Source organism: Thermobia domestica, chromosome 5, assembly GCF_964235325.1.
Source record: "Thermobia domestica chromosome 5, izTheDome1.hap1.1, whole genome shotgun sequence".
Lineage (NCBI taxonomy): Eukaryota > Metazoa > Arthropoda > Insecta > Zygentoma > Lepismatidae > Thermobia > Thermobia domestica.
In genome coordinates, this window is record NC_137458.1 from 303,977,047 (window position 1) to 304,003,391 (window position 26,345).

At 37.3% G+C, this 26,345-nt stretch overlaps 1 protein-coding gene across 1 annotated transcript; it reads left to right on the top strand.

Annotated features, from left to right (window-relative positions):
• The first annotated feature begins 767 nt into the window (after positions 1–767).
• LOC145685617 (uncharacterized) lies at positions 768–1,610 on the top strand. Its single transcript, XM_081758006.1, has one exon. The coding sequence runs from the start codon at positions 768–770 to the stop codon at positions 1,608–1,610; it is 843 nt and encodes a 280-aa protein (XP_081614132.1).
• The last annotated feature ends 24,735 nt before the right edge of the window (positions 1,611–26,345 follow it).

Below are 26,345 nucleotides of genomic sequence, written 5' to 3' on the forward strand. Positions count from 1 at the left end.
CGGGAGCTTATTCGGTTCGGATTCCACGTTAATCAGTAGATCCTCGTCTCATATAGCCTTGTTGCTGAAAGGGACATTAAACTCAACTCAATAAATGAATTTTAAATTATGAAACGTAATTTCATATAAAGGGTATTTCAAAACAACATCAACAACGTTTGGAAGATGATTCCTGACCCCAAGATAAGACAAAAGGTATAGACCAACCTGAGTGCACAAATGCTTCCTTTCGATCTTATAGGCTGTCGAAAACATGAAAAAATGAATTTTAGAGGTCATGGCTCCAAAACTATGGAATCTACTGTAGTCAGTCAAGACTTCACTTAAGAACTAGTAAGACTCCTATCCAAATATCCATGTTCCAGAATCCTGTGGTATTTTCGCAACAATTTTTATAGGTGTAGTTGGTGAGTACTTCAAATTATATGCCCGTAGCTCCGAAAGGAAGCAATTGTGAACTCAGATCGGTCTATACCTTTTGTCTTATCTTTGTGTCAGGAATTACCTCCCAAACGTTGTCGGTGTTGTTTTGAAATACCCTGTATATCAGAAAGCTTATTCTAATGGAAACGTATTTTTCGTATATTTGCAGGTATGTCCGAAAGAAGCGTCAACATCCAACATCAGAGATTCTAATGCGACCTCACTACGACGTTAGGAGGGTGTTCACGGATGAAGAAGAACGTGTTCTAGTTGATTACATTGTTATGTGCTCGTAAATGTGCTATGGACTTTCAACGATTCAATGTAGATCGTTGGCATTTCAAATGGCTGTTAGAAATAATGTAAAAGTACCTTCCAACTGGACTGAACGAAAGAAGGCAGGACTAGATTGGTTACAGGGATTTCTCAAGCGGCACAAGAATTTAAGTCTGCGATCACCTGAAGGCTGTAGCTTGTCGCGAGCGTCATCTTTTAATCGAGAAAACGTTGACAAATTTTTTGATAACTTAGAAGAGATCTATAAAAGACATCCTAATTTCTCCGACGGCACTAGGATATTCAACCTCGATGAAACAGCAACAAGTACTGTTCCGAGACACCAAAAAGTGATAACCGAGAAAGGCATCAAACAGGTTAACCAAGTGCAAAGTTCAGAGAAAGGGACACTGGTTACAACTTGCTGTATTGTAAGTGCGAGTGGAAACTCTCTGTCTCCGGTTATGGTATTTCCAAGAGTTCATTTTCAAGAACATATGATTCATGGTGCTCCGACAGGAACTCTTGGTTTGGCAGCGAAAGGTGGTTGGATGAACACTGAACTGTTTGTGCAGGTGATTGAACACTTTGTTAAACATTCCGGTAGTTCTCCTGAAAACCGTTCCCTCCTAATTTATGACAATCATGAAAGTCATTTATCAGTTGAAGCCCTAGATATAGCAAAACAATCTGGGGTTACTATTCTCACAATTCCTCCTCACACTTCTCACCGTCTGCAGCCTTTAGACGTGGGTGTTTTCAAACCTTTTCATTCCTATTATACTGCTGCTGTCGAGAGCTGGATGATGCGTCATCCAGGCAATACTCTGAAAATCTATGAAGTCGCATCATGTGTTGGAACTGCTTTCGAGAAAGCTGTCTATCTCAAACATTACCTCTGCATTTCGTAAAACTGGGATTTATCCGTTCGACAGGCATGTTTTCAGCAACGAAGATTTTCTTCCTAGTTCAGTAATGGATTCATCACCTTCAGCTTCTACTGAAAGAGCAAATATAATATTGCTAACAGAAGAAGATCCACCCAGAAACTCAGGAGAAGACACTGCACAAACGGTGTCTAAGTTACTCTCTGGAAAATCGAGTAATCCCCCCAAAATTGTAAGCCCTCAAGAATTTCTAGGGTATCCGAGACGGCAATCAAAATCGAAAACAGTGGGTAGCTCCAGAAAAAAAGGCAGAAGTATCATAGCAACTGACACACCAGAGAAGCAAATCCTGGAGCTCAGGAGAAGCAAAAGTAGAAACAAAATAAATCCTAATAAACCCAACAAGCGTCTATTTGATGAGCCCACTGAAGAAACAGATGATGATAATGATGTGGATTTACTTTCTTCTGACGAAGATATTCCAATTATTGATCCAGACTGTTTTCCAGATATTCATCATATTAGTGATAATAGTTTCGTACTTGTCGAATTTAGTGGAAAAAAGAACGTTTACTATGTTGGAAAAGTTCTCCAAAGTACCGAAGGAAAGACTTACGAGGTCTCTTTCTTAAGAAAAAGTGAAAAGGTAGCTGGTAAGTTTGTTTTTCCAAGTGTCCCTGATTTAGCGAGTGTAATTGAAGAAGATATCAAAATGGTACTTCCTGAGCCCAGCATGCATAGACAAACAAAAAGACAACAGTCCTACTTAAACTTTAATGTGGACTTCAGTTTGTTAGATGTAAGATAGATTTAAGTGTCATTGTTGATATTCATTATATGTGAGGTGTCTCATTGTTCCCCATGGTTGGGGTACAGTGAGACAAAACACTTTGCCAGGCTTTTGTGACACTCACTCACTTACATATACATGTATCGAACCAATTGTAGTCTTGATGTATACTAGAAATACCAATAAAGTTCAACACTTTTTTTGAAAATGTTTGCGTAAATATTAAGCAGGTTACAACGATCTAAAAATTTTGTGTCTCACTGTACCCCACTTTCCCTTACATTTCACTATAACGCCGCTTAATGTTACATGTCTCAATCAGTCTGTAAACTTATTTAAATACCACAGACGTGAAGTCTTCAAAGAGGGCAATATGCTACACGCAAACTAGACAGAGCTCTATTGGCACCATGCATTTATATATTGTAGCATTGCCTCACGTATTTAGCTTCACCGTGACCATTGCAGTTTCCTGACGAACACGCATGAGCGACTAATGTTGTATTACTATGCTACCCGGCCACATCCATCATCAGTACGCTTCATCACTATATATTATCTGCCAAGAACAACTAACTATTTTCATCTGCTTATTATCTGGAAATACGTAAATAAACGAAAGAAGTCTGACGTATTCAGGTGATGAAATATTGTCAGGGATCCTAACTATTTACTCATACATGTTTATCATATTTATATCACCTTCAGTAAAATATAAATATTATTATATAAAATTTTACAGTACAGATGCACCAAATTAATTAACGCTATGTCTGTAATAATCTTATGTATTTGGCAAAGTATTCTTTTTCACACTTTTTCAATTATAAAGCATCAATAACAACTTTCATTAATATATCAATCTTCTTCTTCTTTTTTTTTTTTTAGTACATTCAGTATCTACTTCTTTTCTTCTTCTTCTTACAGAACATTTCATAAAGGCTTTAGTTTTTCATACAAATCACACGTTTTGTATATTAAATTGACTATAGATAAAATATTAAAATGTATAATTATTTTGTTATATAATTTCGATCAATATTTAAATAGACAATTTAAATTTTATTACATAGTTCATTGTTCCGAATCTAAAAGCTTACTAACATATTACCCATCTAGACATAAATAATCTTTGACAGAATGATAAAATGATAAAATCAATTAAATAAACAAACTATTTCAAGCTTTCTTTGGCTTTCATATAAACAGATAACACGGGAGTTGACAAATTTAATTTTTTATTACAGCATAAAATAAACTGTTAGGACCATGTGTCAAAATGGTCCGTTACATCCATGCAAATTAAGTGATATATGGTCGAGAAAAGTTCTTTATATCGGACAGAATGATTATGGATATTGATGTCAGCCAATATAAGGAGGTGTCGAAATTGCTGAAACAAGTACGTGAAAAACACAACAGGAATGACATGACCGGGACAGACGTAGATTGTAGTCACGGTCAGTGCAAGATTTGGTAGGTAAACTGTTGTTACTAAGTGCTCCGGAAACTGGTAATGCAGTGCAATGGAGTGATTTCTATGAATGATTTTATTACGTATTCCGATTGCAGCCCCGCCTTGGTCTTGTGCATTATTGTCTGCGTAGTCACAGCGAAGAAAGTTATAGCAAGGAAAGCGGATATATGTGGCTGGTTTGAGCGCAGTCTCATTCAGTAGAAAGACATTTCATTTAATTTATTTGCCTGCTTCATTAGCTTACAAAGCATGAGAAATTTTCATGTAAGCATTACAGTTATCAGAAAGAAATAAACATACTATATTGTCAAGTACCAGAAGTATACATCATGCATATTTCCAAAACAACATAATAGGATATATTAAGTATAAAAACATGACAATTTACATCTAATTAGGTAACTGTACCACACCAGGCATGTACTCACGGGTTAGTATCTGTTACCAACTCTTCAGTTAATGAGTCATTTAAATATTATTTAATGGTGTAATAGCACTTTTCAGTGAGTAGATTATATAAAGTCTTACCAAAAATGGAAACATTGGTCATATTTTTCAAGTACAGAGGAAGTTTATTATACAATCTGACACAATTCATGTACACGGTTTTGCTTATATTAGCATATTTTTGATGCATCACAAATATGTTACTACCTTGTCTTGTATTATGGCTATGAACATTTTTGTTAAAGATAAAAAGATGCTTGTTTTCCACAGTAAAAAGAATAGATTTATAGATGTATAAGCTGGGGAGTGTTAAAAGTTTTGCTTCTATGAAAACCTTTTTACATGTCGATTTTGTGGGTAATCCAAAAATTATTCTAATCGCTTTCTTTTGCAATCGGAAAGTGCTTAAACTATTTTCAGCAGATCCCCAGTGTATTATGCCGAAGTTAATTAATGAATTAAACTTGGCATAGTAAAAGCTAAGAAGTGCGTCTCTCGACACAGTACCTTGAAGTTTGTATAATGCAAAACACACACTACTTAGTTTCTTGTTTAAAGTGGAGATATGAGCAGACCATGAAAGATCATCACTTATGATTACACCTAAAAGCTTTGTTATGCAAGAATATTGGAGTAAGTTAGAAGATATTTTTAGATATTTTTATTCTAGGTGATATACGCGGTTTTCCTGGAAAATGAAAATGTAAGAGAATCGATTTATCATGATTTATTAACCTATTCGCTGTTAACCATTTTACTAATTTGTTAACCATTTTACTAACAATGGCCTTGAAAAATTTAAGGTAAAAGCCTCCACAAGATGAGGATCTTCTGTCAGACTTCTAAGTAGTGTGTCCGTACTGATCTCACAAGTACGTTTGCAATACTTGATCACTGCTTACAAGGAAAGCTCTCCAACTCCTCGGCGAGTATCGCATTGAAACTTGCACAAGTGGAAGAACATATTGAAGGATGGAAATATGCTTACTCTTACGATTCACAACGTCGTCGAACCGGAAGTAGAATGATCGTTCTCCCATAGCCCCTGAAAGTTAGGTACTCTGGTCATACACTCCAGAATGTGATACACTGGAACCTGTTTTCTCACGAATACAAATATTGCAAACTCAAGATGATAACAGTCGGTGGTGATTGGGATCTCTAGTAAATCATTGTTGCGAATCGATGTCAAATGGAACACGATACACGATCGTAAGTTCCAAACGAAGACATTTACCCGGTAGAGAAAAGGGACATACTGTAACCACAACGCATAAACGGCTTTCCATTATTATTGTTATTATTATTATTATTATTATTATTATTATTATTAGTAGTAGTAGTAGTAGTAGTAGTAGTAGTAGTAGTAGTAGTAGTAGTAGTAGGAGGAGGAGGAGGAGGAGGAGGAGGAGTGGTAGTAATATGATTAGCATTATTAATGTGAGCAGTAGGTTGAGTAAAAATAATAATGAGAAGAAGACAAGAAATATGCTATATTGTTGGGTTCGTTAAGTAACGATGAACTTCGGCCCGTCTTGAGTGTCCTCTAGCACTGCTATAAAGGTTTTAAAATCCACAAACAACCATACCCCAGCCGGGATTCGAAGTCGGGACCCTTGAGTCGCTGGCTTGACTCCTCAACCAATACTAACATAAGGTCGACAATAAGACGAAGAAGACGATAAAGAAATAATAATAATAATCATAATAGTAATAATAATCTTATACCAGTGGTTCTCAACCTAATTCCGTTCACGAACCCCATATTATCACATCCTCTTGCCAGCGGCTCCCTTATAATTTGTGGATTACAATAAGCTTGTGTCTGATTTTTAAGATACCTAATGCGGAGATCTCACTATTATTTCTATAATAATAGAATCCATTTCTTGTATAGATCTATACTGGATACAGTAACTTCTCTAAAAGTGAATGGATTAAAACCAAATTTGGTCCGTTCATTCATATTACAAATATGGAATCCAATCCGTTATCCTGTTTCAAAATGGAGGCTGTTTGAAAATTTTAAAACTTTATAACTCCCTTAATTTTGCGTCATATAATAAAAAAATAAAGTACATTTGCATTCTTCTGGTATTTCAATATGCAGTTCTCATAAGTTTCATATCGTACCTCTTTCATTTAAGTTGATTTTTAACGAACTCTGCACCTGTTGACGACATGCAGTGATTATACGACCAGCTCTAGTTTGCACACTTTCAAGTGTTCGAAGGTGACTGTATGAGGCGTGTTGCCAGGCAGGGCATGCATATGAGAGGGTGGACAGGACTTATCATCTTAAGTATGTGAACGCGGACCTCATGAGAAATTGAACTGCAGCGAAAGGTGGGATATAACGCTGAGATTTTTCGTAAAGCTCTTTGCTTTATGTCGCTATGTGCGGCGAACGTTAGCCCACGGTCTAAAGTCACTCCTAAGTATTTGGCGTGGGTGGCGTGAGGAATGTGTGCGTTCTCATAGATAAGATGTCGAGGGACGCGGATACGTCTTCGACTGTAGATGACAGCTCAACTTTTGTCTGTATTTACTTTAATCCTCCAAAGTCTTGCCCATTCCTGAAAACTTCTTAGTTGACGTTGCATATAAATGTAGTATTGTGCAAGGGAGCTACTGGTCGTGAAAAAGGCAGTATCATCGGCGTACGGCGAGCACGCAGGATCGCAAGATCTGCTGTATACAGAGTACATAAAAGCGGTGAAAGTACAGCGCCCTGTGGAACACCTGCTTTGATAGTCCTAGAGGAGGATTTGACACCTTCAACAGACACATGAAATTTTCTGCCAATGAGGTAAGAACGAAGTAAATGCAGAAGACGATCCGGAAGACCTTGGATGTACAGTTTATATAATAGCCCTGCTAACCACACTTTATCAAATGCTTTTAAGACATCCAGATATACTCCAAGTGTGTGTTGTTTTCTGTTGAAAGCCACTGTTAAGTGATCTACTACGCGTAAGAGTTGCGTAGTAGTGCTATGTTGTGCACGAAACCCAAACTGCTGAGATGATATGAGATCATTATTGAGTACATGCTGTCTCAGCCTCCAGAGTAACACACGCTCAAATAATTTACTGAAGTGTGACAGAAGACTGATCGGCCTATAGTTTTCCGGGAGTAGCGGTTTTTTTCTAGGTTTGGGTATGGTGATGATACGAGCTTCCTTCCAGGTCTTTGGGAAGTAGCATAGTTGAAGCATAGCATTAAATAAATAGGTTAAAAATACCAGTAATTTCCTTGTTGGGTGTTTCAGTATCTCAGTTCTAATCCCATCAGGCCCAGATGCTGTCCTTGCCGGCAGACGTTTGATATGTCTTTCTTTTTCCCGAGGTGTTACTAAAGTGATATCATCTGTAGGGTTTTGTTTACTTATGGTATATAATGTGTTTCGGATGTGCTGTTGGAAATAAGGATCGAGAATTGCTCTATTGGGGAGTCGGCGAAAATATCCGCTTGCGACTGAGGGTCTTAAGTCAGGCCTTGAGGTCCTTGTATGACTAGCTTTTGAAGCGTTTCTAGTACGTTGGAATGCTTTGGAGTACGTATAGATTTTGCGATCATTTACTGTAACATTTCGAAAAGTGTCTTCCCAGTATTGTTGGTTTTGTCGCATAGTCAGCATCTTGAGCAGCATGTAAAACCTAAGTGACTCGCTTATTTTTCTCCGCCAGTTACGGATAACCCTATTTTTTAACCTGGTTAGAGCTCCAGGTGGCCAGTTCAGAGAAGTGAGTTTTTTTAGGTTACGGGAAAAGGGTTAACTTAATAAATCTTTATTCATCATTTTATTTTATAGGAGCAAAGAGTCCTCTACTCCCAGCCATTAGAGGGTTACGCCCTATCTTTGGCAAAGATTTTTAAAGGATTTCTATTAATGATAAGATAATTGAAGATGGGCTATGTGCAGAAAGTATGAACACAATAATTAGTAAGCATGTAATAAGTCACTTTTTTGGAAGAAATAATAGAAAGTTGAGTGCAGATATATGATTGAGGTGCTAAGATGCTAATAGGAATTCGAATACATAATAAATAGAATAAAGAACAATGATGATTTGATCAATGAGATGAAGTGTTAACACGCCACACACATAGTTTAATTAGTGAGACAGATGCAGAGTTAGATCTTCTGTCTCGGGGCGACTCGGGACTAATGAACACATGGGGAAGCCCTTGTTAATGGTGAGGATCTAGTGCTGAGATGGAAAAAGATGCGGTATATGATGACCAATGACGTGTATATCATATATTTCCCTTTCAGCCGCAGGAAGGTGCTCGTGTTTCACATATAGGGATACGAAAATATTTAAAGGTGAATGTTTGTATCGATAGGCTGCATCGGTAAGAGCGTCGGTGTGAAGGATGTCCAAGAAAAGTGGATGGCCTGTTTCGATACGAGAGCTGATGTATCTCAGGCCAAGTTGTGCGAGATGCTCGGTCGAGATCCTTGGAAAGTCTATATATTCATATGTGAGCCACGTTGGGTATGGAAGTTTAATTCGATACGCCAGTCGAATAGCATGTCGTTCCAGTATGCTGAGTTTTTCATAGAAAGAAACAGAAGCATTGCACCAAGCGGTATGCCGAAAAGTAAGGATCGGACGGAGTAACGCTTTACATGTATGAAGCAAAACATCGGCTTTAAGTCCCCAAGATGTTCCTGTGAGACATCGCAAAAGATTTAATCTAAGATTAGCCTTCTCCGTTAGTTTTCTCAAGTGAGCATTCCAGCTAAGCTTCGAATCAAAAGCCACCCTAGATAGGTAGCAGTGTTGGAAGGGCGTACATGATACCCATCAACAGTTAGTTGTAAGAGAGTTGGGTTCCTATGGACTTTGGGACGACGCTTAGGCGGTAGAAAAACCAGAGCTTGGGTTTTCTCGGAGTTGATCGTTAACTGCCATTTCTTGCACCACTTGACGAAATTATTGAGTGTTGTTTGTAAAGCAATTTTAAGCTGATGCACAGTTTTGTCGAGAGCAAGAAAAGCTGTGTCGTCAGCATATTGAAAACTAAAGACATTGCGTGGTACAGAAGGGATTTCGGAAGCATACAGTACATTTAGTAAAGGACTGAGGGCTGATCCTTGGGGTACTCCAGTAAGTGGAAAAATCGGCCAGGAGAGTGCCGTACCAACTGTAGCATAAGCAATGCGATTTGAAATAAAAGAATATATTAGTCTGAGATAGCATATAGGAAGATTAAACGACTACAATTTTTTAATGAGACCATAATGCCAAACCTTGTCGAATGCCTTCTCTAAATCCATGAGAATGAGACATGATGGAAATGCTTTGTTATACTGATTAGTAATTATTGAGCTGAGGTGAAGTAGCTGGTCATTTATGGAAAAACCAGGGCGAAACCCCGCTTGATGAACAGGTAGCAGAGAAGTGGTATTAAGGTACTTATGGAGGCGGCACACGAGAATTTTTTCCCAGTATTTTACTGAAAACTGAGGTGAGTTGGATGGGTCTGTAAGAAGTTACTGAATGCACAGGTTTATTCGGTTTATGGAACATGCGGATTTTGGAGACTTTCCAATCTGAGGGGTAAAACCCGGTTCTGAGGATGAAATTGTATATTGTGACGAGAAGTAGCAAGAGAGATGGCGGGGCTTCTTTGATATGTCGGTAAGATATCGTATCGAATCCAGATGCTGTATTCCTTTTCCGTTTTAATGCAGAGTGTAGTTCATCGACAGTGATGGATGAAGTAAGAGGATGATCTAGATCGATAATATGCTCCGTGGAAGGTTGTAAGGCAGGAAGGCAAGATACATCTGCCCGTCCACAACGATTGGAAAAAGTTGTAGGCGTAAAAACGGCCTGTAACTGAGCAGCAAATGAGTTTGCTTTGTCTGCGTCAGAGAAGAGAGGAATACCGTCGGCTATTAGAGGATAGGTGATTTTAGTGCTTTTGCCAACAAGCTGGTGAAACCGTTTGCAATAGTGAGAAGGATGTGCTTCCTCGGATAAGTTATTACAAGATTTTATCCAGTTTCGACGTTTATATCCAACAAGATAATTACGTACCGCTCTTTGCCATTGGTGATGTAGGCGTAAATATGCATCGTTCCCAGTTCTATAATATTCTCGAAGATGTTGGCGAGCTTGCTGTATGAGTGGAACATATGTCGGCGGTAATTTCGGGTTGTGCGGATGCACTTGTTCTGTTGGAATATGATGCTTAGCACTAGTTTGTATTGCCGTGGTGATAGTTGTAAGACAAGAAGCTAGCTCGGTTTCATTAGTTGGAGGCGTTTCACTGTGAAGTCTGCGCTCAAGGTCTCGCCGGAAAAGAGGCCAATTTGCCTTATCATATCGTAGAACATAGTGAGGTGCGATTTCTTGGCATTGTCGTTGTCCTCGAGTGAGTGTTAGTTTCACTGGATGGTGATCGCTCCCGATTGAGTTCAGAATTTCAAGATGGCAGTCAGTAAGAAGATTTAGCGATGTAATGACAACATCGGGTGTAGTCTGACTTATAGGTCTGGTGCGCGAAGGAAGAACATGTAGATGGAGTTGGAGATTGTCAGTTAAATACTGTTGAAAATCTGCTTTCTCACGATCACTTCGACTATGCATCTTAATGTCCGCCATGATAATAATATTGCGATAATTATTGGCAATATATTCGAAATAGTCTAGCGGGATAGGTTGTCGTGGTCGAATATAGATCGTACTAAAATTGATGATTATGGACGGAAAATATATGAAACAAAGGAGGTATTCCGAAAAGTACTAAAAGCTTGTGGGTCGTACGATCGAACTGGATACTTTGAAGGAAAGCGTATTGCAACTAGGCCTTGGGCACGAGCCAGTTGATCATGATAGCCATGATGTTCTAGGTAATAGTCAGGAATGCGGGCTAACATGCTCGGTTTTAAAGCAGTTTCGTTAAGTGCAAAGACATTTATATGTTCCTCCAACAACAACGCTTCTAATAACAGTTTATGCTGCGAAAAGGATCGAATGTTGACAAATAAGAAAGTAATTCCCATAGTGATGAATACTATGCAGATTGTATTAAACAGCAGTTTCCAGAGATCCGATATGAAAATGAACATAGTTATTAGAATACGTTGCATGTAGATTAATGTGAAAGATGTATTTTGCGGCAGAAATGATGTTGTGAAGAATATTGGCCCGCTGAAAGGGAAATATATTTTGAAGCACCAAACTGATGTAGCGGAGAAAATCTTCGACTGTTATCGGCGGTAAGATTGATTGGTTAGGTTGAGTTGTCGTATCAATCGTTCTTAGCGGTACTGTTAGCTACGGATGCTCGGGAGTTGGCGCTGGTTTAGCTTTACAGCGATAACTATACGTAGGATGTAGCACACTGCCACAGGTGTTACATTTAGGTGGTCCTTGTAAGTTTTGCGCAAGCTTTAGTTTCATGGAGACCCGAACAGTATCCGCATTTAGATGGGTTGGAGCAATTGGCTGTAGGATGGTCATTGTACATCTGACATTTCTCGTAGCGAATAGGTAAAGGTTCCTGAGTTTTAGATGGTTCGACACGATGTATTTTCTTATAAATTGGTGCACCGAATCGTAATAGATAATCATTAGTGCCCTGCTGCTTAGAAAGCACACGGACCATGTACGCCAGGCCATTATTATTCCTAATACGGATGCATTTATTCACGGAGATCCCTTCTTGCTTTAATTCTTCTTGGATTTCTGCATCGGTAAGCTCAGGGGAGACACCTCTAATAACGACCGATAGAAATGGTTTTCGAGGTGATGGAGGTTGTTTCTGCCGCTTATCTGTCAATTTTGTTAGTTTAGCGCTCTTGCCAAAAATTTCGTACGAGGCTTTGTTTCGAATAGTAATTCAAAAGTTAAGATCTTTCGACTTCAAAATGAAGCCGTTTTCGGTGGGAACAATTTGGACGAGAGTATATCGTACCCGTGGAACGTATTTCATGATTTGTAGAAATATTATTTTAGGATTAGTAAATTTTGTGTCGTAGTCTGTAAGTATGAAATGATAAACAGGATCAGAGTGCGATTGTGTCACGGTAATACCTTGACTCCCTTTAACAACATTGTTATATTGTTGATTAACTTCTATATCCATTGATGTTATCGGTGATCGTGATCGTATGCGTTTTGCTGATTGTGTGGAATCGTTAGATGGATGTCTCTCTCGAGACGTGCTTGGTAATGGTTGACTTCCACAAGAAAAGTGCCGAGTGCGATTAGAAGGTGCAATGAGTGCCGTTTGTGCAAAAGCAGTGTTGGATTTGAAGGTACTGTAGAAGGTAAACCCAAATGTCGACCAAGATTCGATTGTCCGTTAGTATTGCCTGAGTCCGCAATAGTGATGAAATAGCCGAAGGCCGAAGCCCAAATGAAGATGAAAGAGATGAACAAGATGATGAAATGAAGTTCAAAAAACAAGTCGCCCTTCGAAAGTGAAAACTTCCGTCAACCCTCTAAGTGGTGTATGTGTGCTTTGCTCACAAATGCGTATTGCAACACTTGATCCTTGCGGACACACTAACTAGCACAAGAGAGGTTAGGCTCCTTGATTCAGTATGAGCAGCGAGCTCATCGTCTTCCAAGCAGTGTTGCCAATTTGGGGGAAAAGTCGCTAAATCTAGGGGATTCGACTTCCTGAAATAATTTTTTCGATTAGAGCCTTTGTTGTTGATTTTTGAATTACAATTTGGCGACTAACTTACAAATCTAGCGACTTTTATACTGCGAACAACTTGTCCTCTAATCAAGTACTATTAACTCCAATTAGTTCAGGTATATAGTATTTATTTTCCTCTTGCTTACTTGAATCAGCGCAGGAGTTAACGAGCTGGGAAAGTACATAGCATTTATCTCTAGAATCCCACTTTGATTGTTGTTATCTCGTGCCCTTAACGAGGACCAACTCCAACCTTCAATATCCTATAGTGTGCAGAGCACCAGTTTAGAGGCACAAATAATACATTACCGATAGCAAACTGATTATTTGTAGAAGCATGGATAAAAGTGAAGCAAGATATTTTCTTTGTAGACTTTTACTTTCGTTCGTTTTAGTAAACTCATTTTTGATTTCGTTGAAATTGATGATAAAGTTAAAAATTAAAAGTTTTTGTTGCGTAGATAGTACTATGACATATATATATATATAGCAATCCCAGAACAGTGGTTTACTGAATCAATTCTGTCTCTATATACATACCTGTTTTTCGCTCAGGTATGAATTCTACATACCAAAATTCTACACCATACAGTATATACGAGAGACAGAAAGACGAAATTCCCGAATATTTTTTTTATCGACTTTTCACTAAAAATTGGAGTCATTTCATCTCCTATTTAGCGACTTTTTGTATCAACTTGTTGGCAACACTGCTTCCAAGAATATCATTAATAAGTAGCTGCTGGCTGTGAGAATTTCCATGGTTTTATTGTTGGTATAAGCAAAGATTTACGCAGTATCTTTGGCATTTATACTAAGTAACAAATAAACTTTATCCGCCTTATACAGAGTCGTTTTGACGTACGATTAGCGTCATACTAAACGCCTGATTACTGCAGGAAATATACGTTAGTCGAACTCTTTAGTATGGCACTAATTACGTATCAAAATGACGCTGCATAAGGTCCTATATGTTTTCTGTAGGCCTAATCTGTATCAATAATAGTTTTGCAAACGTGTGAATTGTCTGACAAAAGTTACATGATAGCAGTGGTACCATCTGTTTACCGTGTCTGTTATTTTTGTGTCCTAGCACAAAAAAACATCCTAGTCATATAGCGTGGAAGTGTGGGTGATAAAAATTTTGTTTCTTTTTTCCCCACCTATTATAACAGGAATAATGGGTTACTGTCTGTATGGTAACATTAAAGTAACACGACAGTATAGACTTTAATATCAAACAACTGTACGATTACACAGACTTTTTCCTATTACTTACTGTAAATTACTCGTTCTAAATGTGTTTTTATCCATTTTTCGGGATATATAACATTATAACGACTTTCTGTCATACCAAATTTACTAAGTTGATCTGTTTGAATACTACATTCATAAATCATGTTTAGGTCGCATTAGTTTATGGTCACTTGGATCATGTTAAATCAAATGTTCAAACAATCCCAGCATAAATTGCTTGATTGTTGTCAAATAGAAGAACTCAATTCTAGAACAGTAGCGAACACCTGTTTCATTTATTTAGAAATCACAGTTTTGATATGAAAGATAGTTTTGCCTTTGTCACAAACAAGTTCCTTATCACTGAAGGTGAAAACAAGTTTCTTTTAAAAATTTTCAATAGATGTAGAAGGAAAATCAAGAAATAAAGATAAAAGAGCTAGTTGCACTGGAATTGCAAACTGATATATTGAGATTGAATCTCGATATTAAATTCTACAAAAAGGATTACCATCTTTCTTTTGCAGGCATCTTTACTTGATCTTTCACTAACATAATAGATTATTATTTATGGAAAAAGAACAGACACAACGAGATTGTATTTGTAGTGCATAGACCTTTCTGACTGCGAGTTGCTCTTTCCCTCCAATTCGTTGTTCATGATGGGGGTAGCATACTTAAAATCGTGGCGTTTAAGATTTGTTCTTTCTGAAGAAATGGATGGTAAATGATACCATTGCACGGGGCGACAAATTGCCTATTGTCAGCCCTGTATATTAGCTAGGATACTAGTATATCAGCATTCATTTGGTGTGATCGTAGGCAATCAGAACCATCTTTCATGAGATTAGAGCCTAAATTTTCTTCGTACTTTTTCCTTTTTTAACCTTGTGAGGTAGACAATTCTTCTGTTACCGACTACACTTTATAACCTGCTAAGATTTCTTTTCCTCTTCGACGTCACCTTCACAAGAGCTTTGGAATTCCCATTACCTTCTCTGACAGATGATGGTACTGTCAGAGAGAATGAATAAGCAAAATATTCCAAGGCACGGTCTCTGTGGAATCTCTCTATTGTTCCTGCAACAAGTTCAAGATCACTCTGAAAGTACAGTGTACTTGCTTTTTCACACCGGAGAGATAAATGATATGCAACTTCTCTCGCCTTGTTTAAGAATATGTGTGAAAAGATGAAGTCATCGCCTACACAACAGTCTTCAACTTATTCCAGGTCGCAACATACAAAGAAAATATTATTGAAGCAACTGTAAGGAGAGTTTATGTAGCATTCGACTCAACATACAATTCTGAGACCCCTGTTCCAGGATAACTTGCATAAAATTTACGTAGCCGATTTTAATTAAACTTTTATTTTATTTTATTTTATTTATTTATTTATTTATTTATATATTTATTTGTATATATATACATATACAAAACGATAATCATGCCTGTTCTGCATGGCTGCGAAACATGGTCACTTACTCTGAGGAAAGAACATAGACTGAAAGTATTTCTGAACAAGATCCTAAGACGAATATTCGGACCCCAGAGGAACGAGAATGGGGAATGGCGGAAACTTCATAACGAGGAACTACATAATTTATATGGTTTACCCAACATTGTTAGGGTCGTCAAGTCTAGGAGGCTTAGATGGGCGGGTCATGTAGCTAGAATGGAAGAAAGTGGAGACGCTTTCAAAGTCTTGACTGGAAAACCAATCGGAAAACGACCATTAGAAAGACCTAGGCGCAGATGGGAGGACAATATTAAGATGGATCTCGCAGAGATAGGAATACAGAGTAGAAACTGGATGCAGTTAGCTAAGGATAGAAGTCAGTGGAGAGCTTTTGTGAACGCGGCATTGAACCTCCGGGTTCCATTGGCCATAGAGTTAGTTAGTTAGTTGAGGCTTAGATAATGAGTGTGCTGTTTCAGTTTAAATTCGTGTAGTTTAAGGGACAAAATTAACCTCAAGTTGAACATTTGCGAATATATATATATATATATATATATATATATATATATATATATATATATATTGTCAACCCCCTGTGTGTGCAATCTTCCTGTGTTTTCGAGCTACGCAATTGCACTTAAAGGCACACACAGGGGGGTTGACAATATATATATATATATATATATATATATATATATATATATATATATATATATATATATATATATAGGGTGTATCAAAAGTTTGGGGTCATAACGTAACTCTGTTATGAGTAAAAATACTTAAAAATGGAAAGAAATTAAGGTGCTGGGAATAAGTAATTTTCAATCTAAAATGGTGTATTCTTTCCAATCGGACAAGTTGATTTGGCTCCACATTGGTAAGGTCCCCCAATGTTAATTGGAAAAGCAATGTTGTCACTTCAGCAGACAGTTCCCTTGGGCCAGTGACGACAAAAGCTTTAATTTCTCGTGGGAGAGGCAAGCAAAGGTATAGAGATACGTATTTTAGGTAAGAAATTATTATTATTATTATTATTATTATTATTATTATTATTATTATTATTATTATTATTATTATTGGTATACCGAAAATAATACTTTTATATTATACATATCTAGGGCACAGATACGGGGGCACATGGGACCAAACCCCCAATATTTAGTCGTACTCCCCAAGTGAAAGATCAACACAAATGCTTGTTTTATACCAGGTTTCTTAGTTTAGAAATGTAGTTAATCTATTGTTGCTCGTTTATGTCATTTTGGAGCTCAAATGGCAACGATTGTGGAAATAACGGTGTAAGTCTGTCAGGTATGTAGCCAAAAGGGGGTCAGGGGTCCTCCCCCCCCCCTTCGAGACCGGAAATGAAAAAAAATAAGGAAGGATGAAACAAAATGAAATGGGAAAAAGAAAGATCAGCGTTAAAAATTAAAAAGAAAAAAACTATAGGAAGCTTTTGGTTACTCTTTCTTATGAGGAGACTTGTATTACAGTAGGACGTCGATGATCCGAACGTCAAAAATCCGAACGCGGTCCCTAGAAGCTTTTTACATTTTGTCTTAGCGCCAGCGTTAAATAAACAATTGGGTTGTCCGTCGGTGTTGTGCGAATTCAGTGTTTTTACAAAAGCTCATTCATATGCAATTGTTTGTCATGCATATTTTTATTTTTATTTTCCCTTAGCCCTATACAAGTTAAGTTTTAAGTGTGAGTTACAAGAACAGTATAATTTAATATACGAGCAGGTTCTTCAGAAATATTAAAAGTAAGTAGCCTTACGTGCGGTATTGTAATTACTGTATGTACTGTATAACCATTGTATCGATTAAAGACATACCGTACAGTATATTTAAGCCTAAATGGCATTTTCTTGGTTATTTTAGAAAATCCGAACAACCTGTAGTCCCAATTAGTTCGGATTTTCGACTTCCTACTGTACTTGTAATACATGGTGGCGAGGTGACCGAGATATCCTGGGAGAGTCAGGGAATTTGAAATTTCTAGAAAAGTTACGGATTCTCAGAATTTCTGCTACTAATCGGGGAGATTTCAAGCTTCCGAAAGCATAGTGCCGTTGTGTAACAGCGTGGACATTTTTAACATAATTTTTCTTCATCGCATCCTTGTAGTATCAAATTTATTATTTCAAAACAATTTTCTACTCATCCTTTAACCTGTCATTTGGAACCGACAGTAGTTGACGAAATAATAAAAACAAAAATTTATGTTGAAAGAAAGTTCTGTTAGCATTTGATTCAACAGAGAAAGGAACACATATATTGTAAAATATTTTGCAAGACATTATTAAGTATATACTTTTTATAATATTGAATATGTACTCTTTATAATAGTTGAGGTCGTAACGAAAGGAAAACTGTTATATTTGAATAAAGAGAGGAAGGACGTATATATTGTAAAATCTTTTTCAATACTTTTTTTTATTATTTTACTCGAGATTTCTTCATAGTTTGTTATTAAAATACTTGCCAACATATCCTCGTCTTATTGTCCTAACAAACCAATATATGTTGATAGTAAAGTAGTTTAGATTGATCAAGCTCCTGAGTCTTCATAAATTCATGTCACGCCCTCCTCCCCCCCCCCCGTTACGAAATCCTGGCTAAACGAACCAATATATGTTCCAGTAAAATAGTTTATAATGATCGAGCCCCTGGTGTGATGACCACAGTATTTCATGTCATGGACTCCCCCCCCCCTTCACGAAATCCTGGCTACGTGCCTGAGTCTGTAGAGGGAGGACGAAAAGAATAACTTTTAACCTAATCTGAACATTATCCATTGATATTTACACTAGCCGTGATTTGACTAACAAAAGCTTTTATAATAAATTCTACAGGGTGTCCAATATACAATGCAACCCGGAGTTTGGATTAGTAGAACTTTTGAACCTGAAGTGATACACAAATAATGGTTATACCAAAATGAAGCCTTGTTCATGCACATATTTTTAAACTAGGAAGCAACGATTGAAGTACACTAGGAACCACACAGTGTTGCCAGATGTAACCGAAGGTGTAAATCTTTTTTTCTTTCTTTCTTTCTTTCTTTCTTTCTTTCTTTCTTTTTTTTCTTTTTTTTTCTTTTTTTTTTTTTGCAAAACATGTAAATTGACTCATAACTCATACGTATGGATGTTCTGTCGTTAATCTTCAGTTTGTTTAACTGGAGTAGCTTAGAAACTATGGAGCAGAAAAAGGAATTTTTTATTTCCACCGATAACTAATCGGATGAGGCTCTGTAAGGGGGAAATAGGGAAATCGTAGTTTTCATAAATTAACACTCTGAATTGGCAACTTTGCTGATGTTTCAGTGCATCAAAAGGTGTGTTAAGGATCTGTCTACATTATGCAATTCCTGAAAACAATGAAAAACAAACTTCGAAATTATCATGATAAAACGTTTACATACATCCACCCGGCAACACTGCTACTATCAGAAATGAGTTACCAGCTCTACAGCAGATGCTGGGAGTGTCCCCTGTTTTGATTCAAACATGGTTCACACGTTTCATCAGGTTGGCAGCAACTTTACGAAGATTAGAAGTGTTAATGTTCTCAACTCAATGGCACTGCGAATGTTCGTTTCCAGGTCTTGAATAGTTCGAGAATTGTTCTCGTATACCTCTTGCTTTAAATAGCCCCATAGAAGGGGTACGGACAAAATCTCGCGGCCGAAACCTCGCGCCCCAAAATCTCGCCGGCCAAAACCTCGCCGCCCAAAACCTCGCGGGACAAAATCTCGCCGGGTCAAAACCTCGCGGGACAAAATCTCGCCGGGCCAAAAATTCGCGTTGCCAAAACCTCGCCGCCCAAAATCTCGCCGGGCCAAAACCTCGCTACCCAAAACATCGTGTGGCCAAAACCTCGCCGCCCAAAACCTCGTGGGTCCTGAGATCAAGCCAACGCTCAAGAATTATCCAAACTTCAACACTCCCTTACGAGGAGCATTTTGCAACATACCTTCTTATGGTACAAGGAGATTTGTACCAAAACGTAAAGGTTCTATGCCTAGTAGTTTTTTAGATCTGGAGAACGGCAAAATTCATTCAAGGCCTTCCATTCCATTCCTCCTTAGGGCATGCATTTCGCAAAATATTGTCTTATCTGGAGCTTGTGCCCTTGTGGAGCAAGAAGATTTATACAAAATGTCAAGTTTCAAAACCTAATAAGTTTTGTAAATCTGGCGATAGAACATTCTACATTGAAGAAATCGTCGTGAAGAGGTTTTATTCTGACGACATGTCTTCCCAGGCGAAACTACGTCTCACTTAATTTAGACCAGGCGAGATTCTGTGTCGAGAGATCATTACAACGAGGTTTTGGTCAGGCGAGATTTTGGGTATGGCGATATGTTGGGGCGCGAGGTTTTGGGCGGCGAGGTTTTGGCCGTGCGAGGTTTCGGCCCGGCGAGATTTTGGGCCGCGAGGTTTTGGGAGGCGAAGTTTTGGCCAGGCAAGGTTTTGGTCCGCGAGGTTGTCGCAGCGAGATTCTGGCCGCGAGGTTTTGTACCGAAACCCCCATAGAAATGAATAGCAGTGTCGCCGGGTGCATGTAAGTAAAAATTTTATCATGATAATTTCAAAGTTTGTTTTTCATTGTTTGCAGGAATTGCATAATGTAGACAGATCTTTAACACACCTTTTGATGCACTGAAACATCAGCAGGGTTGCCAATTCAGAGTGTTAATTTATGAAAACTACGTTTTCCCTAGTTCCCCTTTACAGAGGTTTAATCCGATTAGTTATCGGTGGAAATGAAAAATTCTTTTTTCTGCTCCATAGTTTCCAAGCTACTCCAACTAAACAAACTGAAAATTAACGACAGAACATCCATACGTATGAGTTATGAGTCTATTTACATGTTTTGCAAAAAAAAAAAAAAAAAAAAAAGATTTACACCTTCGGTTACATCTGGCAACACTGTGTGGTTTCTAGTGTACTTCAATCGTTGCTTCCTAGTTTAAAAATATATGCATGAACAAGGCTTCATTTTGGTATAACCATTATTTGTGTATCACTTCAGGTTCAGAAGTTCTACTAATCCAAACTCCGGGTTGCATTGTATATTGGACACCCTGTCTTATGTATTTATTACATCAGAACAGTATATATTCTGAATTAAATCACTGTATATTTTGTTCAGCTGTCCTTTCGAATCTCACTAGGCTAAATTCAACATGTAACACGTATTTTTGGTCAGAGCGATCACTAATAAACAAAATATAGTAATTCACAACCACTCTTGAAACTATACATAAATTCATGGTTAGACTAGTGATATTTTCCCTTCATTTTTAAATTAGTATTCCACATTTGTTTCTGCAAGTCGCGTGAAATTAGAGAAACTTAGATGGCAGAAAGTATTTAAACGTTGAATTGAAAGATATGGATATAATAAAACTTTTTTTTTTAATAATAGATTTGAATTAGTAAATATTAATCACAATAGGTTAGTGAACCAATATGGAAGGCTCGTAATTTAGAACAATTCTTTCAAATTCTCAATGTATATATTTTTGATGCGTTATTTATATTATTCATCTGAAGTCAGTGACTACGAGAAATAAAATAGTATGAAAAATTTTATTATTTACCAGCCGAAAAGGATCAAATACTCACATCAGTGACCCACAAATGACCAAATGAACAGTTACAGTGAAATAGCTGGCTTTGTATATACATTCAGTAGGAAATGTCCAGAGCAGGTTGTCAATTGCAAAGCTTAACTTTGAATTGAATCGTTGAGTTCGAAAACTGGTCATCTTCATCGAAGCTAATTTGAGAGGAGTAACAAACATAACTAAATTAGTCAATATGCATCTGGCATATACGGGTGGTTTCATTTTGAGACCGTAGACAAGGTCGCCGATCCCGGGGGGCCAAGGGGGCATGGGGCCCCCAAAGCTCATGTGGACCCCCTATTGTATTTATGAATATACAAAATTTGGCATAATTTGAGTGCAATTTATCTTAAAATTTTCATATATATATACCTTCTGCATCTGAATACCCCCCCCCCAAAATTTACAGAAAAATCGGCGCCCTTGACCGTAGAACTGACATTTTTCTACTTTCCAAAAATAGAAACCACCGGTATATGCCAGTTGCATATTGACTAATTTAGTTTTGTTTGTCATTCCTCTCAAGTTAGCTTCGATGAAGCTGACCGGTTTTCAAACTCAACGATTCAATCGCATTATATAAGCGACGGATCTTGAGGACAAAAGATCTGCTCAGTGCAATCTATTTTGAGTACTTCGAAACAAAGTTCGTAAAAATATATACATAGTGACTCCTCAGTAAAAGTGACTGAAGTTTTAGTCTTTCAACCTCTAGAACTCGAAGTTATGAAAGTTCCTTAAATGAAATAAGATGACTAGTAAAAATAAAATATTGTACATGTACTGTTTTAGAAGGGGGCGGGGGCTTTCATGTCTAGATATGAGTAAAATACAATTACAGTACACATTAGCAACAATCAGGGGCGGATCCAGGACGGACTTCAGGGGGGTGCGGTGGGTTCTAATACTTATACTTAGAGTTACTTTTAAGAGCTCCAAACTCTGGGATGGGTTTTATTTGTATATAAAATTAAGAAAAGTTTGCTCTTGTGGGGGGGGGGGGGATCGCCCCCTGGATCCGCCACTGACAACTATGACAAACGTGCTACATGAAAGCACAGAGTTATAGCTTCGAGCTAAATTTGAATTATAGAAAACTTCGACTTGTAGAGATTCGCAGATTCAAAAGTTCGAGTTACCGAAGGTTCCGGCTTTAAATATGATTATGACACCTTTAAATTAGACTCATTGAGGTTGTAATTTTTAAACATTCTACTTATAGAGGTTGTTTTAACATTGAGTGTTATGGATAGTTCAAGACAATGTGAAAAATCGAGTTACCGGAATCCAACTGTATTTTAGTGTGCTGTCTTCTCGGAGATTACCTTTGTTACTACTCCTTTCCTTAGTAACACATTTCCTACCATTATAGAATTAATGTTGCTGTCGCTGAAGGTCACTCACGATTCAATGCAAGACGTGACACTCATTTTCTATTCTGCAATGGCACAATTGTACGCATATTTACATATTTATATTGGATAAGCGGAAATAAACAACTGAAAATAACCAGTTTCGGTAGTTATCAGGGTTGCCAAATAGTCAAAATAAGGGACGTATTGACGAGTTTCAATTGATAAACATGATCCAGTGGTAAAAATGAGCCAGGCATCAAATAAAAAGAGTAATAATTTTAGACTGAAAGAAATACAAAAGTATGAACTAATGCAAAGAGTCATTATAAGGAAAATTAGTTAAATCCTAATTTTAAAATATTGGATTTAGGTTACTTAAACATTTTCAAGAAGTCGTACTTCGCACTTGACTTAACTGCGCTTATAATCTTTTTCAAGTTTGGATTTTTCTTTAGGCTGTCGAAAAACTCACTGCAGCTTAAAGTCGAAGAGTTGATTGCTATTATAAGTTTAGCTTTAATCAACTGGGAGAACTCCTATTTCTTGTGTCAATCCATTTCAAATTCATATGTCAGAAAACTCTTTCACAAATGAATTTGACGGTGGGATGCTTAGCAAAAAGATGACATTAAATAAATTTGGCAACTCAGAGCTTTTCTGAAATAGCATTTGCCATTTACTGCCTACACTCATGTCTTTTTCCGCCATAAAGATATCAATACATTCTTTTACTGAAGAAAATTCATCATGTTAAGTCGCCTAACGATACCTTGTCTTCAAGTTTCAACTGTTCAACAACAGCCGATTTAGTAATATAGTGAGACAAACTGCGGGCTCGGCAGCAAGCTGTTTCGTCTGCTGGACAGGCGAGCGACTCGACAACTCGTGACAGAAGAGGGGCGCGCACGGCGGGCAGGCAGATGACTCATTAAAAATTGCGAGCTTTAAAGTCGTTGTGTGATGTAAATTTGTCATTTGGGCAAAATGCGAGACTTTTGCTGTCCCGTATCGAAGCTCCCCGGGACGCGGGACAAAATCATAAAATAAGGGACTGTCCCTTAAAATCCGGGACATTTGGGAACCCTGGTAGTTATGTATAAAGACAGTGACGACTCAAGAGCTATACAAGAGAAAAGTCGGATTGGTAATGGCGGTGAAACAAGCTTTGTACTCTTCCCCTCACAAATTCAATTACCGGCCTTGAAACCTCCAGTGATATTTCACTTTAAAAGCTTTCTTTGAGTTCTGATGTGAAGTACAAATATTACAGAAACAAATACGAATTTGCCATTGCATACATCCATCATACATCCAGCATGATGTTCCACACACATAATTATTTAACTTAATTTTATGTATTTTACTTAGCACAAAGAATTCAAACTGTAGCTATAATACCTGGCTTGCCATACTTGCATTCGTGGCAACATTTCAGAGGTTCATATAATTTGGAAGGAGACACTGAAATTGCCCCTTTCTTTTCTGTATTTTGCTAGAGTTCATTTCAGCGTAATACATCTCCAGAGTATGAGTTAATCATTAATACGTTATGTCTAATTTTTAGTTTTTTTTTTTTTTTGATCAAAAGATCCAATATATTTCAATAAAAAATTTCTTGTAGCCCTTATATCTGGAGAACTACATATAGTGTATCCAAACCCAAACTTTCACTTAACTCAGTATGATATGCTTGTTCCATAGAAAATACGAACACTCGGTTTAGGGGGCGTTCAAATATTTTGTGGTCCCTGATCCAGAAATTAATTATTGGCCAAGATCGCAATCTTTTGATCTATTTTTTTTTGGGGGGGGGGGATCATTCCTAAAATTCTTGTTTTTAAGTGATTTTACACAAATTACTTGTAATCTTTTATATTTAACTGTAAAGTATTTTCAAAATAAATATGGAATCATTAGGGGCTTGCAACGTTGAAATATACGATAATTTATGTTATACGTAACCATAAAAAATAAAATATTTAGTACCACTTAATTATTTATTGATCATTTTAAGCTATATAGGGTTTGTTTTTCTTAATTCGAAGGCCCACGTATGCCTATAATCTCTGGGAGCAAAGTTTGTGTTTTAGGAATTAAACAGTAGTCATAATTACGTTTTTAAAAAATCTGTGAATATAGGTTGACTTTTAAAAATGCGAGAACTCCGGATCTGAGGAGTGCCTGATTTTAGAAAATGCCTGTTATATGCTGCATATATTTAACAGAAAATTGCTACATGTACAGTCTCTTAAATAAAAATAACAATAATGATGAAAAATGTAATGTTCACCAACTAAATAAACAGTTCTACCGAGTTTTTGTTCTACTAATGAAACAATATAGCAGCAAATATATGATAAAATGAGAGGAATGAACTGGAATGCCTGTTGCTAGCAGATGCAAGAAAGAGTCCAAATAATTATCAACTACAGCGCCATTAAAACCTAAACGGCACCTCCAGAAACCAGTGGTGTCCCAACGCGGTAAATTTGAAATTGCGCTCTGAAATACATACCGGAAATCTGAAAGAACAGGGTTATCGATGACCAGATTTTAGAATATTAACCTGCATTTGATAACTCAAATCTTACCTTGACTGTACTACAATTACCAAGTTTGTTTAGTTAAAAGTAACGTCGCTGCCATTGTTGAGATCTGTGCACAATGTCAAGCTGAGAAACTGGTTTTCTTAGTCCCTCTGCAGTTCCACTACTGATAGGGTTGTCCATGAGGTTAAAGTTAAGGTTGTCTATCTCGAAAAGATGTGAAAGTAATGTTTCCTCACTAGAAGTGTATCTTTCTATCAGAACATCTCTGTTTTTTCTTGTATTTCTTCATGTGAATTCTTCCTCGTCTTGTCTCATGGATAAACTCTAGCCATTTAAATTCAGTTTCTTTTCATTTCTCTGAATTACTTTCAAAAATATGAAAATACACCTGAAGAACAATATGACGGGCACATTGTTTATTCGTAGAAACTTGCTACGGTCGCCAAATGCATCAGAGACTTACGGTGACAAATTTCAAAAGGGGGAAGATTATATTCTTGCGTTATCTGATTGCAAATAGTTCGGTCGCAGATAACACTGATAAGACATTCGGTCGCAAATCATACGGTCGCTTGTTACACCAATTCAACTATTTTACGAACGTGTATCAGTCTTGATGCAACATACTCGCCCGTCGCTTTTTTCATCGGGAGTTAGTTATTATGGATAATACTTGTCTAAATCTCTAATATATAGGGAAATTAAGAATCCTGTAGTTCAAAAATTATAATAAATGAAAAAAAAATCAATATTAAACTAGTTGAGAATGCCCCAAGAGCATTGCCAGAACGGATTTAAAAAGAATTAATTTTTCTTATTATCTTCTACAGGCTTTAGACTTATACCAATTATTCTAGGTACACTTAGGTAAACTTATACTAATAATTGGGGCCGCGGTGGCTCAGTGTTAGAGCGTTCACCTCTGGTGCTTAGGGTCCCGGGCTCGATCCCAGCCCCCGCCAATTGAACCTTGTGGTGGACAAACACCGTTTCTCCCACTTTCTTCATTCCACCATTTCATTCATTACTCATCATCATCGCCTCGTTTAGCCTAACCGGCATAATCGTGGGACGTAAAACTCAAAGATTTCATTCTTTTATACTAATTATTATTATACTCGTTAAAGAATTCTTGT

Coding starts and splice junctions, on each gene's coding strand:
- LOC145685617 (XM_081758006.1), top strand. CDS start 768: ATGGCTGTTAGAAATAATGTAAAAGTACCTTCCAACTGGACTGAACGA.